This window comes from Asterias rubens, chromosome 11 (genome assembly GCF_902459465.1).
Source record: "Asterias rubens chromosome 11, eAstRub1.3, whole genome shotgun sequence".
Classification (NCBI taxonomy): Eukaryota; Metazoa; Echinodermata; class Asteroidea; order Forcipulatida; family Asteriidae; genus Asterias; species Asterias rubens.
The window spans coordinates 11,096,766-11,117,107 of record NC_047072.1 but is presented as its reverse complement, the minus strand read 5'-3'; the positions used below and the strand labels follow the sequence as shown (position 1 = coordinate 11,117,107).

The 20,342-nt window shown below is 39.1% G+C and overlaps 2 protein-coding genes across 2 annotated transcripts; one reads left to right on the top strand and one right to left on the bottom strand.

Moving 5' to 3' along the window:
- The first annotated feature begins 8,002 nt into the window (after positions 1–8,002).
- LOC117296696 (V(D)J recombination-activating protein 1-like) lies at positions 8,003–9,727 on the top strand. Its single transcript, XM_033779737.1, has one exon. It carries the CDS (start codon positions 8,003–8,005, stop codon positions 9,725–9,727), a length of 1,725 nt encoding a protein of 574 aa, XP_033635628.1.
- Positions 9,728–9,998: 271 nt separating this feature from the next.
- Positions 9,999–14,246, bottom strand: LOC117296695. Its single transcript, XM_033779736.1, has 3 exons — positions 13,925–14,246; positions 12,298–12,537; positions 9,999–11,398 (listed from the first exon to the last, which is right to left on the bottom strand). The coding sequence occupies exons 1-3, from the start codon at positions 14,244–14,246 to the stop codon at positions 10,524–10,526; spliced, it is 1,437 nt and encodes a 478-aa protein (XP_033635627.1). The 3' UTR covers positions 9,999–10,523.
- Between the last annotated feature and the right edge of the window lie 6,096 nt (positions 14,247–20,342).

Sequence of the window (20,342 nt, the reverse complement as noted above, 5' to 3'; positions counted from 1 at the left end):
ACTGCAGAGTCAGGGTCTAAACGTACGTTGTCAATGGCTGCCACAACTGCACTCTACATACAACACTGTAATTTGCTGATTTGAGTGTATTCTCTATACGATATTGCCCAAATACTTATGCCACATCAATGCACAGGAATTGACCTTCAAAACTGTTGTATTTACATACTTTTATTTGCGGTTTGTATGAATTAGACTTCCACTAGTATGCCATCCGTTGTAGAGGCGATCGACAGAAGTGTCATTAATTTTAGAATGGGGGTTTGAAAAGTGTGGCAACCTGTGGACGCAAATTACTTCACCCACATGCTCACCTTGATCCAACAGCCCCCCCCCCCCCCCTGTTGAGCTCCAAATATCAGTTTACTCTAGCTACTTCATGTGCAACCGATATGGGCCCAATTTCATGGCTCTGCTTACCGCCGAATTCTATAACATAATTCTATGGGAGACGAACAGGTTAATCTAACTGCTAAGTAACCTTTTGTGGAGGCGAGTAGTAAATAATTAAAGGCGTAATTATTTATTTAGCAGCTCGAGATTGGTTTATTCTCTATTTTGGTGGACGGCAGGGCCAGACCAGCACACAGAGTGGGAGCATTAATGGTAACCAACATTAGTAGAAAGGGAGAAAACAAAATATAACATAAGTACAATGTAGACATTAAAAGTGATCATTATAAATTAGCACAAGTGACATACATTATACATGCACAGGCCAAGTTCCCTAAACTTGATTGAAAGTTTACCGCATGAATATAGACAACACATGAAGTAATCTACATTGAGGGCAAAACTAAAAGATGTCATGTACAAATACACTTCATAATGATAATCTCCACACTAAAGTTACTTAAACTCCATAAATTGTGCATGACATGGCCAGTGTGATTCATTATAACAACCATAGTACACATATTCTTATGAAAAGGACATACATGAATTGGTGCTCTATTTAACATACATGGCTGTCTCTGTACATTACTGTATTACCAGATCAAACCTCATCACTTAAAAACCTGAATTTTACGAACCTGGGTCCGTCTCTGGACGATAAACGGACTCCGGAGCACTAGTTATTTAATATACTAAATTATCTCGAAATAAATGCAGTGTTATCTAACGAGGAGTCACGAGGCCATTACTTAGCAAACTAAACCTGGAAATTATGACATTTATATTTATGATCTCACTTAAAATGTATACAAATAATAAATGAAGACCTTGTTTGTTTCAGTGATGTTATTGAAGGCATCACTTTATAAAAATAAAAAGGAATATTTTACCTATTTTGGTGGACGGCAGGGCCAGACCAGCACACAGAGTGGGAGCATTAATGGTAACATCCCACTACCACGTGGTGGCGCTGTTCCCTACCGCCGCCCCCGTCCGTCACACCGCTTGCTATTTATAACCCTAGGCATCTCTACACTTTGGTTAAGAGACAGACAATTTTATCTGCTAAGCAAATTTGGGTAGGTGGACAGGTAAACTCATCTGCTATAAGCAAGCTTGGGAGGGGACATTTCAACTTATCTACTAGGCAAACTTTGAGTCGGAAGCAGATGAACTATTCAGCAGGTTTGCATATAAGGAGAAGGTAAACTAAAAAAATGCTGCTGAGCAAGTTTTGGTAGGGGAACAGGTAAACTCATCTGCTAAGCAAGCTTTGGCTGAGAGACAAATAAGCTCATCCGCTAAACAGGTTTCGGTAGTGGGACAGGTAAACTCATTTGCTAAGCAAGCTTTGAAATGAGAGACAAATAAACTTATCTGCTATGCAAGTTTCGGTAGGGGGCAGGTAAACTCATCCTCTAAGCAACCTTTAGTCAGGAGACAGATAAATTCATCTGCTAAGCAAGTAAGTAGTACCCTAGTGGTACAAAATATATTTGTCAAAGACTAATCTCTTAACAATAGAGAGATCCCGCCAGCCAGGAGAAGAAATCACATGTCCAATCTTTGCAGCGATTGTAGTAGCTTCTATTGTCAAGAGAGCACTACCATGGATCAGCGCTATTCAATTGCTACTTTTGTTCAGCTCAACTATTAAACAGATAAAGTCATCAGCTGAGCAAGTTTGTGTAGGGAGACAATTAAACTCATCTGCTAAGCACGTAGTACCATATTGGTACAAAAGATCTTTGCCAACTACAATTCTCTTAACAAAAGAGAGATTCAGCCAGCCAGAGAAAGAAACCACATGCCCAGTCTCTGGTAGCTACTATTGTTATTAAGAGCATGACCACGGATTAGTGCTATTCAATTGCTTCTTTTGTTCAGCTCACTTATAAAACAGATACACTCATCTGCTAAGCAAGTGGTACCATAGTGATACAAAAGATCTTTGTCAACTTCAAATCTCTTAACAATAGAGAGATCCAGCCAGCAAAGAGAAAAACCACATTCCCAATCCCAAACTGTAATAGCTTCTGACGTCAAGAGCAGTACCAAGGAAAAGCGCTATTCAATTGCTTATTTTTAAGCTCAACTATCAAACAGATTAAGTCATCTGCTAAGCAAATTTGGGTTGGGGACAGGTTAACTCATCTTCTAAGCAAGCTTGTTTTTGGAGACAGGTACCTCGTCTTCTCAGCACGCTTTAGTTAAGAGACAGATAAATTTATCTGCTCAGCAAGCTTGGGAAGGGCATAGGTATGGGACAGGTAAACTCAACTGTTAATCAAGCTTAGTTTGGGAGACGGGTAAACTAATCCGATAAGCAAGCTTTGGTTGAGAGACATACAAATATCTGATCAACAAATCTGGGAAGCAGACAGGTTAACTCATAAAACCGTTAAGAAAGCTTTTGTGATGGGCGACAGATAAACTTATCTGCTAAGCAAGCTTTGGATGAGAGACAAATAAAATAATCTGCCAAGCAAGCTTTGGGAGACGAACAGGTAAATTCAACTGATAAGTAACCTTTGGTTAAGATACAGATAATTTTATCTGTTAAGCAAGTTTGGGTTAGGAGACATGTAAACTTATCTACTAGGCAAACTTTGGTTGAGAAGCAGAACTTATAAGCAAATTTGCCTAAAAGAAGGTAAACTAATCTGCGAAGCAAGTTTTAGTAAGGGAACAGGTAAACTAATCTGCTTAGCAAGCTTTGGTTGAGAGACAGATAAACTCATCTGCTAAGAAGGTTTCGGTAGTCGGATAGGTAAACACATCTGCTACAAGCAAGCTTTGGATGAGAGACAAATAAACTTATCGGCTAAGCAAGGTTCAATAGGAGACAGGTAAACTCATCTAAGCAGGTTTCGGTAGTGGGACAGGTAAACTCATCTGCTACAAGCAAGCTTTGCATGAGAGACAAATAAACTATTCTGCTAAGCCAGTTGTGGGAGACGACCAGGTAAAGTAACTAAGTAACCTTTGGTTAAGAGACAGATTGTTTTATCTGCTAAGCAAGTTTGGATAGGTGCACGGGTTAAGGATTTGCTAAGCAAGCTTGCGTTGCGTTAGGAGACATGTAAACTTATCTGCTATGCGAACTTTGGTTGAGAAGCAAATAAACTAGTAAGCAAGTTTGCTTAGGAGAAGGTAAACTCATTTGCTAAGCAAGTTTAGTAGGAGAACAGGTAAACTCATCTGCGAAGCAGGTTTTAGTAAGGCAACAGGTAAACTTAACTGCTAAGCAAGCTTTGGTTGAGAGACAGATAACATACATGAATTGGTGCTCTATTTAACATACATGGCTGTCTCTGTACATTACTGTATTACCAGATCAAACCTCATCACTTAAAAACCTGAATTTTACGAACCTGGGTCCGTCTCTGGACGATAAACGGACTCCGGAGCACTAGTTATTTAATATACTAAATTATCTCGAAATAAATGCAGTGTTATCTAACGAGGAGTCACGAGGCCATTACTTAGCAAACTAAACCTGGAAATTATGACATTTATATTTATGATCTCACTTAAAATGTATACAAATAATAAATGAAGACCTTGTTCGTTTCAGAGTGTGATGTTATTGAAGGCATCACTTTATAAAAAATAAAAAGGAATATTTTACCTATTTTGGTGGACGGCAGGGCCAGACCAGCACACAGAGTGGGAGCATTAATGGTAACATCCCACTACCGCGTGGTGGCGCTGTTCCCTACCGCCGCCCCCGTCCGTCACACCGCTTGCTATTTATAACCCTAGGAATCTCTACACTTTAGTTAAGAGACAGACAATTTTATCTGCTAAGCAAATTTGGGTAGGTGGACAGGTAAACTCATCTGCTATAAGCAAGCTTGGGAGGGGACATTTCAACTTATCTACTAGGCAAACTTTGAGTCGGAAGCAGATGAACTATTCAGCAGGTTTGCATATAAGGAGAAGGTAAACTAAAAAAATGCTGCTGAGCACAGCGAAAAATCCCCCACACGGCTTGGTCACGGTGCAGCCACGAGAGGGCCTCACCAAGCGCTTGATTATGACGTCACGGATACGCTCCTTTTATGGCAGTTTTCATGAATGAAATTGATGCGCATGCGCCGTGGTTAGCGTCTCGACCTCTTCTGATGCATTGTTTCGACAGAGTAGCTTACGCTCTTCAAAACGATCCCAAAATCGTACGAATTGGCAGTTTTTTTCTATTTTTTACTGAATATTGTTGACGTCAACCTGAACATCAACAACTCGCAGATACGTACCTGAATTTTGGAGTTTGGTAAGTCATATTTTCATTGCATTTTTAGTGAGAAAGTTCGTCAGTGTCTCAAAGTGTTCATGATACATTCAAGATTCGTTTGCAACGTGTTTCCATGCATGGGGTCAAAGTACAAGCTAGCGTCAATTTTATTCGTGGGGACGGGACTGGGTTTTTTGAAGTGCGTACGTGAGGTGCGCAAGTGCGTGCGTGATGCCCATACGTGATGCGATTATCCGTGCACGAGTTGACCGCGGGCGGGTTGTTGACCTTCGGGGGAATGATGAAGAGTTTGTTTACAATACACAGTTTAGGGCTAGATAGAGTGGGGGTGTGTAAAGAGTTTAATATGCAATGTGCGATCGCAAATGAATGCAATGATGACCTTTTTTTTAGAAATTACAAACGGTTTTCTTTATCAAACGTCGGGTTAGGAGTAGTTTCTCGTTGATCTCCTGTGATTTTTTTAAAACAAATGTTGGGTAAATTTCTCAATTGTTCTTTCTTTAATCTCTCTCTTGGTTTCTTTTTTACAAATGATTGGAAAAATTTCTTAACTCTCCTGATATGATCCTGTACTACTGTGATGTGATTGGTTAGTTTAGGTTTTATTAATCAAACTTTGGGACATTGATAAAATTTGTGTATATATATATATATATCATTCACTTGTGATTGTTGTAAATTTGTGGATTTTTTTTATTTTTTGTTTTATGATGGGGGAGAAATTTCATTCTCATGTGATTGTTATTTTTTTATCGAACGAGAGTATGAGTAATTTCTCTTTTTTTTTCTTTATATATACATGTATATATATATTATATATATAACAAATAAGAATATTTATATTTTTATTGAATTATGGGGACACACTTATTTATCAAATTTGTGGATTTTTTCCCCCTAATTGTGGGGAGAAATTTCTCACTCGTGATTGTTATAATATAACAATGTCCATTAAAATATTATTTTTATCAAACTTGGGAACACACTTATTTATTAAATTTGTGGGGGAGAAATTTCATTCTCTTATGATTGTTATTTTGTTATCAAACGGGAGTAATTTCTCATTCGGTTTTATTTTTAATCAAATGTACACTCATGTAGTTGTGATAACACGATGTCAGGTTCATCTTTGGTTTCAATAACAAAGCTAGGCTTTGCTCTAGACTTTGAATCAAAATGGTTTATTTTCATTATTATTAGCTGTGCACCACTAAAGCCCTGCTGTAAAATTAGGGTTTAACTTTAACGGCCAGCTACTTTTATGCACATAAACTGTAACAACATTATTGCCTTGAATTAATGTTGCAGGTTAATGATGGAGGAACACATCAATGCCCTTGAATTGATATGTAGGATCTGTGGTCAGATCACCCCATCTGCGAAGAACAGGTCCAAGTTAGCAAAGTACAAGACAGAGCTTCTTGCTGTGTACAACCTGGATATAGATGAAGACCAGGTGGACATTCATCCGTCATTTTTGTGCAATAAATGCAGGTAATTATTTTTGAGTTAAGATTTCTATACAAACTTAGCTGAGTCGCTTAAAATTTTGCAAGCTTAATTGGGGGTTTCTACATATTGGCCGAAACCACCTTTGTTTTCACCAAGACTTTATTATTTTTATTACTATTTTACTTGATCGTCAGGCATGAAATCACATGTGCACTTTTTATAGTCGTATACATGTATCTCCAAAGTACCCGTTATCATAATGAAGCTTGATAGGTTGTTAGATATTGGCAATTTTTTTGTGAATTTTGAAATGACTTCATGGTGATGTCAACACACAATTGTTTTTAATTTTATGGAAAGTTAAAAATGCTATAATCTATACTTGAATATATTTCACAAACATATGATGTTTATTTTTTTTTTTTTTTTCCCTTCAGTTTTAAATCAGTGTTAATAATTTCTTTCATAATTTTATTGGTTTTTTTTTGTACAGACTACAGGTGAAGCGAACACATACTTCCATGCAGCATGGCAAGCCGTATGGAGGATATCTTCCACAGATCAGGAAGTTCCAATCCCATACTTCTTCTTGTTCGGTGTGTAGAACTCATGCAACACATAAGTCACTACTTCAGCCCCAGTTTGCAGCAGCTGGCCCGTCCACGCCAACCAGTGCAGCACCACCAGAGCTGCAGGCAGGCCCTTCCTCATCAACCACCAGTGCACCCCCAGAGCTGCAAGCAGGCCCGTCCTCATCAACCAGTGCACCACTGCCAGAGCTGCAAGCAGGCAGCTCATCAATGCCTCCTCCTCAACCAAGCCTTTCTACTGCTACAAGGGCAATTTTCAAAGACCCTGCACCCACAACTCAAGGAAAGAAACGAGTATGGAGTGTGAAAGCCAGTTTGAAGGATGTGAGGCGCGATTATGCACGTAAGCGGACGCAAGAGGCATCGACCTTCCTTAGTGACTTCTGTAGTAGGCAGAAAGAGAACCAGCTGGATCTTCTTTACTTCCTGCTCACTGAAAACCTTCACGGATCTGGTGACTCGAGATATAACGAGGTATTGTTTTCCCCCTTTCTTAATATGTTGCTTATTTTTCATTGTAATAGGGTCAATTACTTTTGGTTGCCGAAAAGTGCAAATTTGGTTAACAAAAAACCATGGATTTTAGTTTCAGACACAGTAAATCCCCTCTCTTTAATAGAGAAAAGGTTGTTTTAATATCCAATAAAAGTAATGAAAACAATTAATAATTTTTTTTTCTGGGGGGAGGATATTAATAAAAAATAATTTTACTGAGAACAAATTATGTTAACTATCACCAATTCAACAAGAATTTAACAAAATTGAAGTGAGAAACCAGAACACACTAAAACTATTGACATAAAAAAAACAAGCTATCCACCTCCCGACCTTCTTTTAAAAAGACATGTAATAGTTTTTGTTTTCATTTTATTTTTGGAAAAAATAAGAAAAAAATCTGACATTTCTTTTTCGCACTGTACACATCTGTTTTTTACAACAAACTTAAATCCCCTTTTTAGTTTCGAAGGGAAAGTTCTGCAAATTATACATCGATCGAAGCAAATCATTGGTTCTGATGTAAACAAAAAATGTATTCTTCATTTTATTTGAAATGTGAAGCACAAATAGATTGATCTTCACATTATCTTGCTCTCGCTCTTTTTAATGTTCAATTCGGAATGATTCATTTTGTTTTAAGAGTGCCTTACATTAAAGAATTTGAGTCTGTTATCTAATGTGTCATTTATTTACTGTATCACAACAAAAAACTTACATTGTATACTTTTGTTATTCTTTTTTTCATAAGGTTTTAACATCCTGGAAGCAGGAAACCATACACCTGTCTGCAGAAGACTGTCTTGCGATGAGGGTCACTACAAAGACATCAAAGGCACACTACCAGGCCCAGTATCAAAGGCTGAAGTCCAAAGGAGTTAACATCCTCAAGCCCCCGCACGTCCTCACTGAACTTGAGAAAACCTTTATGCCGGGCAGTGTCAGGTTTAGGTTGGAGGGAGGAGAGGACGTCATCCACCATACCCCGGTCAAGGTTGGACAAGCGCATGTTGAGTTCGGTGAGCTTTCTTTTGACCCAGTTAACCTTAATGAGGATGACTTCTCTGGTTTAGAAACCCCTTTCCCGAACATGAAAGCTATGTCTTGGCCGTACTCTCATGCTCTTGCTAAGACGCTGGAGGAGTTGGATCCAGAAATTGCTGAGGGCATGAGCAAGGTAGGACTGGACCCCGAAGCAGATCACCTTGTCCTCACAACTGTAAAGGACGGTGCAGATGGTATGGGAGATGTTTCCATAATTAAGGCGGCAAGGGATCGGCTCTTGCCAGACAAGGCCTTCCGGGCAGCGTTTGCAGTTATAAAGTGTGAGGTGGAGAAGGATGGGGAGAAAGTTACGGTATATGAGCCCGATGCACCCGATTCCACCTTCATAACTCGGCCCCTCATTGAGGCAATAGGGGATGAGAACAACAGATCGTCGGCTGTTGTTCTGCTCGAAGGTATGGAGCATGATCGGGAGGTGCTCCGAGGAAGAGAGCTTTCAGTGAATGTTGATTCCGTATGGAGGAGACATTCACTGAAGTTCTTCAACAGCATGATAGACGAGAAGTTGGATCGAGCAGACGGCGGTTTGCAGGGGAGTGGGTCAAGATATATTTGCACTCTGTGCCACGCAACGAAGGAGATGGCAAAGAGCGAGCTGGGCAGCTTCTGCATTTCACGCAGCTATGAGGAAACCAAAGCCACTGCCCAATACCTCCAGGTCAACCCCGATAATGTTTCTGCTGCTGAACTGTCGGAAGTTGCCAGGGGAGTTAAGTCTTATCCAGTACTTAGATCTGACCCCAAACAAAAGCTCCTTGATGCAACCCATGCTGACATCAACTTGGGCAATTTCTTCAAAAAAGTTATTATTTGTGAAATTGCCCGCTGCCAAAGTTGGGACATCACCAGAGATCTCAAACCCATGTTTGATGATGCCGAGAAGCGGTTCAACGACAACTTAACAGCGACGATTGGTTTGGTGCCCAAACTTATGATGCCAGGCAACTTCGCTCGTGACCTGTTCAATCACACCAAGGTTGACAATTTCCTTTCTTTAATTCCTGACGAGGATAGGAAGCAGAAGTTGAAGGAAATTTTGAATATTTTTGTCTGTCTTCGAAAAGTTTATCGCTCAACTCATCCGAACCAGGAAGATGTATGCCTCTACAAGGACAAAGCTGTTGAAATGGGCCGCCTTCTCCTAGTCAACTTTACCTATGTTGGCTGGCCTAACTACCTTCATAAAATCATCGAGCATGTACAGGAGATAATCCAAGATCCGGAAGGGCCAGGAGCTGTTGGCACCATCAGTGGTGAAGGCAACGAGGCTGCTAATAAATTATTTAGGGAGCTTCGGGGACATTTCTCCCGGAAAACAGACGAGTCCCAATCACTTAAAGATATCATCTGGTACCACTGGTTATACACAAGCCCAAAACTACGCCGAATTAGCCATGTTAAGGCCAGAAAGTATCAATGCTCCAACTGCAATGAGCTTGGGCATAACGCAAGGAGTTGTCAAAGATAAATGTTCTGAATCGCAGGGTTTTCCTTCTACTTTGCGAAAGGTATTTCTCACTAAAATATCCATTATTATCTCGCAACTTAGCTTGGCAACCAATTGAGTTCAAATTTTCACAGGTTTGTTATTTCGTGCATATGTTAAAATACATCAAGTGAGAACAGATGTCTTTTATTGTTACTCAAGAAATGACTGTCCATTTTGTTTAAACTAATGTAATTACAGCAATACTTTTTCCTTACCTATACTGGAAAACTATACTTGAGAATTAATTATTTTCAATCATGACACATGGCTAGTAGCAAACAAGTTGAGTTCAAAAATTGTTGTTATTCAAAACTTACATGTATAGTTCATCTTTTGACAAAAAGTAATATATAATCATAACAGCAAGAACTTAATTCAAACTGGTTTGTTATTTGATATCACATGCCATTGAATAATTTCTTTAGACCTGATTTCAATGGAAATGATCATGACCTGTTAGAATGTTTATGGGCAATGCGTGAAATTTTACGGGTTCAAAATACCTCATATTTGAACTGAGAACACAGATATGTATGCATAATTATTATATATAATGAATAGGGTAGATGGCCTTATTAATTATTATATACAAAAATGTACACATAGCATTACTGTATTTTTTTCTCATATGAAAAAATCGGTTCATTTGCTGACATGGATGGCTTTACAATATTTATATTGTTTGTTGGACTATCTCATAACTTGACTTTAGTTAATGACCAACCGATTTGTGTGATTTGTATAAGCACATGTTATTGTGACATCAAATTGTCAATTATTTCTTGCAACTAAAGCAAAAAAACTGCCCATCTGGAACTTTATCTAGGTTTATACAATGTGTGTGGTACCATTTTTTGCATTTGTCGCATTGAATCCAGGTTGTGTCATTAAGATGTAAAGAAGAAATAATTGTACAGGGGATGAAATCACAGGGTTCTGGCTCGAAGCTTCTGTCAGTGAGCAAAGAAATTTGTCTGGAGCTGCCACCAAGTACTAAGATTGTATTGTCTGGTTTTAGATTGTGGACAGAATGGCCATAAGTTGAAAACAAAATAGGTGCAGAAGTAGTTTTAGGGAGAATTTCATACTGTTTACCAGGCAAGTCTATACGGTAGGCTGTGGCTAGAGCTTTTGGTGCTTTGTTCTGTACTTCCTTTGTAGTAGTTTGTATTCCACCAACTACAATTATGCTACTGTTGTGCACAACTGTGGCATGGGATGACAGAAAAACTTCCCTAGTATTTTGTACAGTGGGGGCTAGGGACAATTCTTGTAAGGTACAATTATTAAATTGTTTGTCCATGGTGAGAATAGCAACTTCACTCAGTGCTTCCCGGTGGCTGGGTAGGTTTCCATCAAAAACAACTCCCCCAATCAAACCTATGACATACTCTGAATCTTTGCTGATGCATGTTGTGGTGTGATATGCCCTTGATGTAATCAGAGGCACCTTTACGTGCTGCCACTCGAAGGTTTCTGTGTTCAGAACGTAAAACCTGCCATCCTTGCAGCTCTTGCAAAATCTGGACCCAAAGCCTTTGTTTCGCTGTCCCATACAAATTCCTCCAAACAGAAGAGCTTTATCAGTTTCTCCAATTCTCGTCAATGTGTGTCCCGTTCTTCCTGTAAATAAGAACAAACCAAAAAATGCAAATTATTAAAACAAACTGCCCAGTGAACGATTTGTAGTACATGTTCATTGTACATGTACATGTACATACATACATCAAAAAGTGCTACACAAAATAAAGAATGTGGTTTTCAAATGGATCTTCCTTTTCAATACCTTTATTTGCTTCATTCCCAAGATTTTGAATGAAATTCTATACATGCTTGCACTGATTAAGTACAAATGACTATTGTCCCATTGTTCATGTTCTATTTGTATATATTGCTTTATATAAAAATTTGTACATTTGTACATTTTATAGAACTATTTATTTTTGTACTACTAACCAATAATTCTACTACCTCAGCCAGCTAACCCACTTCCCAAGCAGCTATATGTATTCAGTGAAGTAGCTCTATATCTACATGAGGGGAAAAATGACATTGAGGTGGAATTTTTATTTTTTTAAAGAATTTAACAGCATGTCATTTTTCCCCTCCCCAGCTAGTCTGTCGGTAGAACATTGCTACTTTCTTTATTTGTATATATTTGTATATTGATTTGTATATATTTGAATAAATTTTGTACATAGTTTAAATGAATTGTCCACACCAATCTTCAATTCGTGTACTTTGTCTCGAAATAATAATTCCAAGATCAAGTTAAAATAATACCAGAAAAAGGAACCACCTCGTATTGACGAAAGAAACATAGAGAGGGAAAAAACATGGAAGTAGGGACAGTCTATTTATAGTCTTCAAAAATACAGACGTTTGGGGTGAACTCAAGGCATGATGAAGGGCTTTGAGGGTTTGTAAAACATAAATATGAAAGAGTTGTCGCTTCTAAAAAGAAATGTCGATAATTGGGAGGGATGTGGTCTTCAAAAGGACACTCAATGCAGCAGGGGGGGGGGGGGGTACATATGTAAGTTATTTACCTGAAGGAACTGGGCCGCTTTGATGTGGAAGGTCGTGCCCTTGTCTGGACGGTGTTTTTCGACAAAGAGTTTCTACATAAGTTATCTGGAACAGGGCTGATCCTCTTCTTTGATGTTGTTCTGTGATGACGAGTAAGTCATCTCGACACCTGTACTCATTGAGATCGAGACCGCCCCACATGATAAGCTTTGTGTCGAGATCAATAATTGCAGCACCGTGGAGCGGTGGAAGACTTCCTCCTAGGAAATAAACATAATATGATCATTTAATGAAATGTATAGCAAACAAAGAAATGTCTTTACCTAACACTATACGGGGATGTGATTTCTTCGTTTTGAAAAGGAATTCCCTTTTTGTTTGCCCTAAAAAGAGGGTGAAATTTCGTTAGTTTTTTATCTACCCCTCCCCCCTCCTCAAAAAGAAAAGGAAAGAAGAGTTATAATGAGAAAGAAATTGAGATATAACCACAACTCCTCAGATTGTAGAGTAAGGCTTTAAATGTGGGCTCAAGCTTGATGCTCGCAAGTTTTCGAGCACGCATGCTTTTTTTTTGCGCGTTCCGAGTCATTTTTTTTTCTTTCTCAAACGACAATGCATTGCCAAATCGTGCCCGTGTGTATACAAAAACGCAATTTACAAAGTTTGCACAATCTGCAGATTGCACGCAGTTTATCAGAATCATCAACTTGAGCTGCTGTACAATATAGCGCAAATTTGCAGATTGCGCCCGCTTTGCACTCTCGGCAGGTTCAGTTGAAACACGGCAGAGCGCAAAACGTTTATTGCGCACACCTTTGTCCCGATTCGTTGAGCAAATTCTTTGAATGCGCTCCACTAGCAGAAGTAGTGAGCGGAGGTTGTTGGACATCATTTATTTATTTATTTATTTATTTATTTTTTGGTGGGGGGGGGGGGGGATATTGTGATACAATCGTACTTCCACATTAATCAGAAACATCTCCTGTGTACCTCATGTGAGTTTTAAGTATTCTGAAGAGGTTTCTGATGCATTTTGGCACACGTTTAGTCGACAATTTCTGCAACTTTTTTTTTTTTTTTTTTTTTTTTTTTGGGGGGGGGGGGGGGGTTGGAAAAAAAGAAACAAGTTTGGCGACAGTTTTTTTTTTTTTGGGGGGGGGGGGGCGGGCCGAGATAGGTGATCTTTTTGAAAAATCTCACGCATAGCTGGCTTTTGGACTTTTTGACATTAGTATTGTAGCCAACATTTGCGTCTGTTTGTGGTGTGCTTTCGCGTCCGGCAAATTAAAAGTAATTTTGTTTTTCGTGTTTTAAAGTTGTGTCGGATGATAACCCGACGAAATCACCCAAACTCACTGGTACATCAATGTGTAAAAACGCATTCAAAGCAATGAACAATGGTTTTCTGTTTATTCCGGTTGTTAATTTGCTTTTTTTCCCAAACTTAACATCTTGGCCAAATTATAAAATTTCGTTGTAAGATTATGAAACTTTTATCCATTTCATTTGGGTTAACTTTTCTTTCTTTCTATTTTGAGATACTGCCTTCTCGAATATTATTTTATTATTAAACAAAACTTTTTCTAAATTGTTTTTGTATACTAATTTTGGACTACAGCTGCATATCTGTATTGTGTTAATTCTTACCTTTTGTCCTGCAAGTTGTAATGGAGCTTATAGACACATCCTCATCGTCAGCTGAAATGATAAACTCGGTTATTGCTGCTCCGTCCTGCCACGTTCTCTCCTCTTTCCTTCGCGCTCCGCCAAAAGACAAGACGCGATAACAGTTTTCTTCTGGTGATGAACACGTTATTGAGCAGTGACCTTCTGCTGGGTAATTTTCTCCAATCTTCATTTCCAGTTGAGTTCGTTTTCTTGTAACTTTTCGTTTGCTGTCTTTCGCGGCTTTAAGGGGAATATAGTCAAAATCTGTGTACCGGCCATGGTCAACCTCCTGCTCGGCCATTTTTGTAGTTTATAATGTCTTAAGTTAAAAAGTACACTAAGACCCGATATTTGTCACCGTGTAAGTGGTGTGATTTTCAAGAATCGATTTCCAACAATCTTAAAATTAGTTTATTGCCCCTTGCTTCAAGTTTATTCGGGAGCCAATGAGATGATAAGGGTGCAAATAAACTGTTTTCCGTCTGCGAATCCACCGCGGATGATGGTGGGGGCCGGGGAGGGCAACGGGGGAAATAAATTATCAGGTGTTCAGTGGGATGGCAAACACCCAATAAGCCATGAAAAGTTGGTAATACACTCGAACTTACTTCCAAACCTGGAAAATTGAGCCACACTTCACTGAAATATTGATGTATAGTTGATTTTTCAGCGAAGGAATTGGGGGAAGGGCAATTTTAAAAAAGGGAACTATGCGCTAATCATGGATGTAGAAAACAGCGGTGGACACGGATGAAAAATGGAAGCGGAACACTTTGAAACGATGATAAAACTTTAACAGCTCCTCCTTATTAATTGCGATGTTCCACAGCATTCAAAGTGCTGACATAAAAAAAACCGCAAGAATTCGCGCACAAGACTAAGAAGAATGACATTTAATATTACATGAATATACGCCATCCAAAGCTTAAAGTCACTGGGTTAAAATAATGATTGATTTTATTTCAAAAAAATTAGTGTTGGGGTGGGGAGGGGGGTAACTTGTACCATGGAGGAAGGAAACTGTCGCATCGGGATAAATTCAGTTCCTCTAGCAAAACATTATTATGACGAAGGTGGAATCTACATTCAACTGTTTATGTGATTTGATTCGTCCATGCTGATGCTCATGACAGAACATAGAAATAAAATAATATTATTTGAATATAAAACATGGTTTACACTGCTGGATTATGTCTCTCAACAAAACGAAAAGCAATCGAGTATAGACTCCAACTTAAAGTTATATATCCGTATTATTATTATTATTTATTCGGCCAAGATTTCAACAAACAATACATGATACAATATTACTAAAAAAAATATAACAGTGTGTCAGAAACAACGAATGTAAACCTTAAAAAACACGTGATGCCTAGCTAGCCCTAGACAATTGTAAACCAATCGGGATTTGACACAGAACACTGGCAAATCAATGCGAGTGAATTATTTTATTTATAAAAAGAGACAGGAAAGGTGGCCAGGATAAATAAAAGTGAACCTAGAAAGCCTATCAATCCATTAGACATCTAAGCATTTCGTATCGTGTATACCTGGAAACTTTAAATAATTATGAGGTAGCTTCGAATGGTAATCAGCTTAAGAATCATGTAAAAGCCACCCACAGCCCATGGAGATAAAAAATAATTGGGTCTGCTTGTCTTTCTATCGTTGCATTAAAACATCCAATAGTACAAGTAAGAAGACAAGATCGCACAAAACACCCAACACACACGTTGCTCCTTGCATACATACAACGTGTACAACGTATTGTACCATGCGTCCCGGCCTTGGAAAAAGGCCTGCATAATTATGGACTCTTGCGTAACCGCAGATAGATAAGCGAGGAAAGGTCAGAGCAGGTGTCAGCGAAGTTGTCATGGCTCGACCACGTGCGTGGTGCTGTGCGTGGTGCTGTACGTGGTGCTGTACGTGCTGGCCACGGTGCGTGCGGGTTGGCTTCAGCACTCGCTCATGACGTCACGAGCAAGGCAAAGCAGAGAGCCAGCCAATGAGCGTCGCGCTAGCTTGGCAGCGTGCCGCGGCTATCCGTGTTGCAGTACACATGGGTGATTTTTCGCTGTGCTGAGCAAGTTTTGGTAGGGGAACAGGTAAACTCATCTGCTAAGCAAGCTTTGGCTGAGAGACAAATAAGCTCATCCGCTAAACAGGTTTCGGTAGTGGGACAGGTAAACTCATTTGCTAAGCAAGCTTTGAAATGAGAGACAAATAAACTTATCTGCTATGCAAGTTTCGGTAGGGGGCAGGTAAACTCATCCTCTAAGCAACCTTTAGTCAGGAGACAGATAAATTCATCTGCTAAGCAAGTAAGTAGTACCCTAGTGGTACAAAATATATTTGTCAAAGACTAATCTCTTAACAATAGAGAGATCCCGCCAGCCAGGAGAAGAAATCACATGTCCAATCTTTGCAGCGATTGTAGTAGCTTCTATTGTCAAGAGAGCACTACCACAGATCAGCGCTATTCAATTGCTACTTTTGTTCAGCTCAACTATTAAACAGATAAAGTCATCAGCTGAGCAAGTTTGTGTAGGGAGACAATTAAACTCATCTGCTAAGCACGTAGTACCATATTGGTACAAAAGATCTTTGCCAACTACAATTCTCTTAACAAAAGAGAGATTCAGCCAGCCAGAGAAAGAAACCACATGCCCAGTCTCTGGTAGCTACTATTGTTATTAAGAGCATGACCACGGATTAGTGCTATTCAATTGCTTCTTTTGTTCAGCTCACTTATAAAACAGATACACTCATCTGCTAAGCAAGTGGTACCATAGTGATACAAAAGATCTTTGTCAACTTCAAATCTCTTAACAATAGAGAGATCCAGCCAGCAAAGAGAAAAACCACATTCCCAATCCCAAACTGTAATAGCTTCTGACGTCAAGAGCAGTACCAAGGAAAAGCGCTATTCAATTGCTTATTTTTAAGCTCAACTATCAAACAGATTAAGTCATCTGCTAAGCAAATTTGGGTTGGGGACAGGTTAACTCATCTTCTAAGCAAGCTTGTTTTTGGAGACAGGTACCTCGTCTTCTCAGCACGCTTTAGTTAAGAGACAGATAAATTTATCTGCTCAGCAAGCTTGGGAAGGGCATAGGTATGGGACAGGTAAACTCAACTGTTAATCAAGCTTAGTTTGGGAGACGGGTAAACTAATCCGATAAGCAAGCTTTGGTTGAGAGACATACAAATATCTGATCAACAAATCTGGGAAGCAGACAGGTTAACTCATAAAACCGTTAAGAAAGCTTTTGTGATGGGCGACAGATAAACTTATCTGCTAAGCAAGCTTTGGATGAGAGACAAATAATAATCTGCCAAGCAAGCTTTGGGAGACGAACAGGTAAATTCAACTGATAAGTAACCTTTGGTTAAGATACAGATAATTTTATCTGTTAAGCAAGTTTGGGTTAGGAGACATGTAAACTTATCTACTAGGCAAACTTTGGTTGAGAAGCAGAACTTATAAGCAAATTTGCCTAAAAGAAGGTAAACTAATCTGCGAAGCAAGTTTTAGTAGGGGAACAGGTAAACTAATCTGCTTAGCAAGCTTTGGTTGAGAGACAGATAAACTCATCTGCTAAGAAGGTTTCGGTAGTCGGATAGGTAAACACATCTGCTACAAGCAAGCTTTGGATGAGAGACAAATAAACTTATCGGCTAAGCAAGGTTCAATAGGAGACAGGTAAACTCATCTAAGCAGGTTTCGGTAGTGGGACAGGTAAACTCATCTGCTACAAGCAAGCTTTGCATGAGAGACAAATAAACTATTCTGCTAAGCCAGTTGTGGGAGACGACCAGGTAAAGTAACTAAGTAACCTTTGGTTAAGAGACAGATTGTTTTATCTGCTAAGCAAGTTTGGATAGGTGCACGGGTTAAGGATTTGCTAAGCAAGCTTGCGTTGCGTTAGGAGACATGTAAACTTATCTGCTATGCGAACTTTGGTTGAGAAGCAAATAAACTAGTAAGCAAGTTTGCTTAGGAGAAGGTAAACTCATTTGCTAAGCAAGTTTAGTAGGAGAACAGGTAAACTCATCTGCGAAGCAGGTTTTAGTAAGGCAACAGGTAAACTTAACTGCTAAGCAAGCTTTGGTTGAGAGACAGATAACTCATCTGCTGAGCAGGTTTCGGTAGTCGGAGAGGTAAACTCATATGCTACAAGCAAGCTTTGGATGAGAGACAAATAAACTTATCGGCTAAGCAAGTTTCAATAGGGGACAGGAAAAATCGTCCTCTAAGCAAGCTTTGGTCAGGAGACAGATAAACTCATCTGCTAAGCAGATTTCGGTAGGGGGCAGGTAAACTCATCTGCTACAAGCAAGCTTTGGATGAAAGACAAATAAGCTTATCTGCTAAGCAAGTTTCGGTAGGGGTACAGGTAAACTCATCTGCTAAGGAAGCTTTGGTTAGGAGACAAATAAACTCATCTGCTAAGCAGATTTCGGTAGGGGACAGGTAAACTCATTTGCTAAGCAAGCTTTTGTTGAGAGACGGGTAAACTCATCTGCTAAGCAGGTTTCGGTAGTCGGACAGGTAAACGCATCTGCTAAGCAAGCTTTGGTCGAGAGCCAAATAAACTTATCTGCTAATAAGTTTCGGTAGGAAGCAAGTTTCGGTAGGGGGCAGGTAAACTCATCCTTTAATCAAGCTTTGGTCAGGAGGCAATTAAACTCATCTGCTAAGCAGATTTCGGTAGGGGACAGGTAAACTCATTTGCTCATCAAGCTTTTGTTGAGAGACAGGTAAACGCATCTGCTAAGCAAGCTTTGGTCGAGAGCCAAATAAACTTATCTGCTAATAAGTTTCGGTAGGAAGCAAGTTTCGGTAGGGGGCAGGTAAACTCATCCTCTAATCAAGCTTTGGTCAGGAGGCAATTAAACTCATCTGCTAAGCAAGTACTACCCTAGTGGTTCAAAAAATCTCTTAACAGAGAGATCCAGCCAGCCAGGAGAAGAAATCACATGCCCAATCTCTGCAGCGACTGCAGTAGCTTCTATTGTCACGAGCACTACTACGGGTTAGCACTATTCCATTGCTTCTTTTGTTCAGCTCACTTATAAAACAGATAGAGTCATCAGCTAAGCAAGTTTGGGTAGGGGGACAGATAAACTCATCTGCTAAGCCAGTGATACCCTAGTGGAACAAAAGATCTTTGTCAACTACAAATCTCTTAACAATAGAGAGATCCAGCCAGCCAGGAGAAAAACCACATGCCCAATCCCTTACTGTCATAGCTTCTGATGTCAAGAGCAGTACCAAGGAAAAGCGCTATTCAATTGCTTCTTTTGTTAAGCTCAACTATAAAACAGATTAAGTCATCCTCTAAGCAAATTTGGGCTGGGGACAGGTAAATTCATCTGCTAAGCAAGCTTGTTATTGGAGACTGGTAACTTCGTCTGCTCAGCAAGTTTTAGTTAAGATACAGATAAACTTATCTGCCCAACAACACTTTGCACAAAAAGACAATAAACTGATTCGTAATTTGCTTTTTTTATTAAATAAAGAAAGATGTACGGTAGTTGTGCTTAAAACATTATTTTTCATATCATCAACAAATCTACAAAATCAAGATATTGCAAAACTGCTTGATTTGAGATCATGTTCTAGTACATCACGCATACACTTGTAAACACATTTATAAATTAATGCTATACATTAATACACATTCGTGTTTTATCAGCACACACATTATACATCCAAGCAGGTCTATGACTTTCTGTTAAAGGAAGGGTCTGGGTACACAAACAGAATGTCCACAGATTTACATTAAACTTACACAGTTTGAAGATAATGACGATAGAAAGCTTCCTTTAACATATTACTTACCGAGGTGCTGTTGTTTTTGAGAAAACAAGCCATGAGAATTATTGTCGTATGAGTGAGACGAACATTTTAGTATGTAAAAAGTGTTCACCAGTTGTTATCGTGACATGGTTTTACTCATTTCTCAAAAAATGATATCACCCCAGCAAGTAATATTTTAAGATAAGCTTTCTAATAATCGTCAAACCGTAGAGGTTTAATATCAATCTGTGAACATTGTGTTTTGTGTTACAAAAAGTAGTCAAATCCTATAAAGGCAGTGGACACTATTGGTAAATTACTCAAGGTAATGAGTAATGAGGAGAGGTTGATGGTATAAAACATTGTGAGAAACGGCTCCCTCCTCTGAAGTGACATGGTTTTCGAGAAAGGAGTACTTTTCCGCAAATTTGATTTCGAGACCTCAAGTTTAGAATTTGAGGTCTCGAAATCAAGTATCTGAAAGCACACCACTTCGTGTGACAAGGGTGTTTTTTCTTGCATTATCTCGCAACTTCGATGACCAATTGAGCTCAAATTTTCACAGCTTTGTTATTTTATGCATAGGTTGAG

Bases quoted from the DNA above. Each gene is read 5' to 3' on its own strand.
- LOC117296695 (XM_033779736.1), bottom strand. From the start codon at position 14,246: ATGGCCGAGCAGGAGGTTGACCATGGCCGGTACACAGATTTTGACTAT. The intron at 12,538-13,924 runs GTAAGAATTAAC...TTTATTTCCTAG, and splicing joins TACAACTTGCAGGACAAAAG to GAGGAAGTCTTCCACCGCTC. The intron at 11,399-12,297 runs GTAAATAACTTA...TTTAATAATTTG, and splicing joins AAGCGGCCCAGTTCCTTCAG to CATTTTTTGGTTTGTTCTTA.
- LOC117296696 (XM_033779737.1), top strand. From the start codon at position 8,003: ATGAGGGTCACTACAAAGACATCAAAGGCACACTACCAGGCCCAGTAT.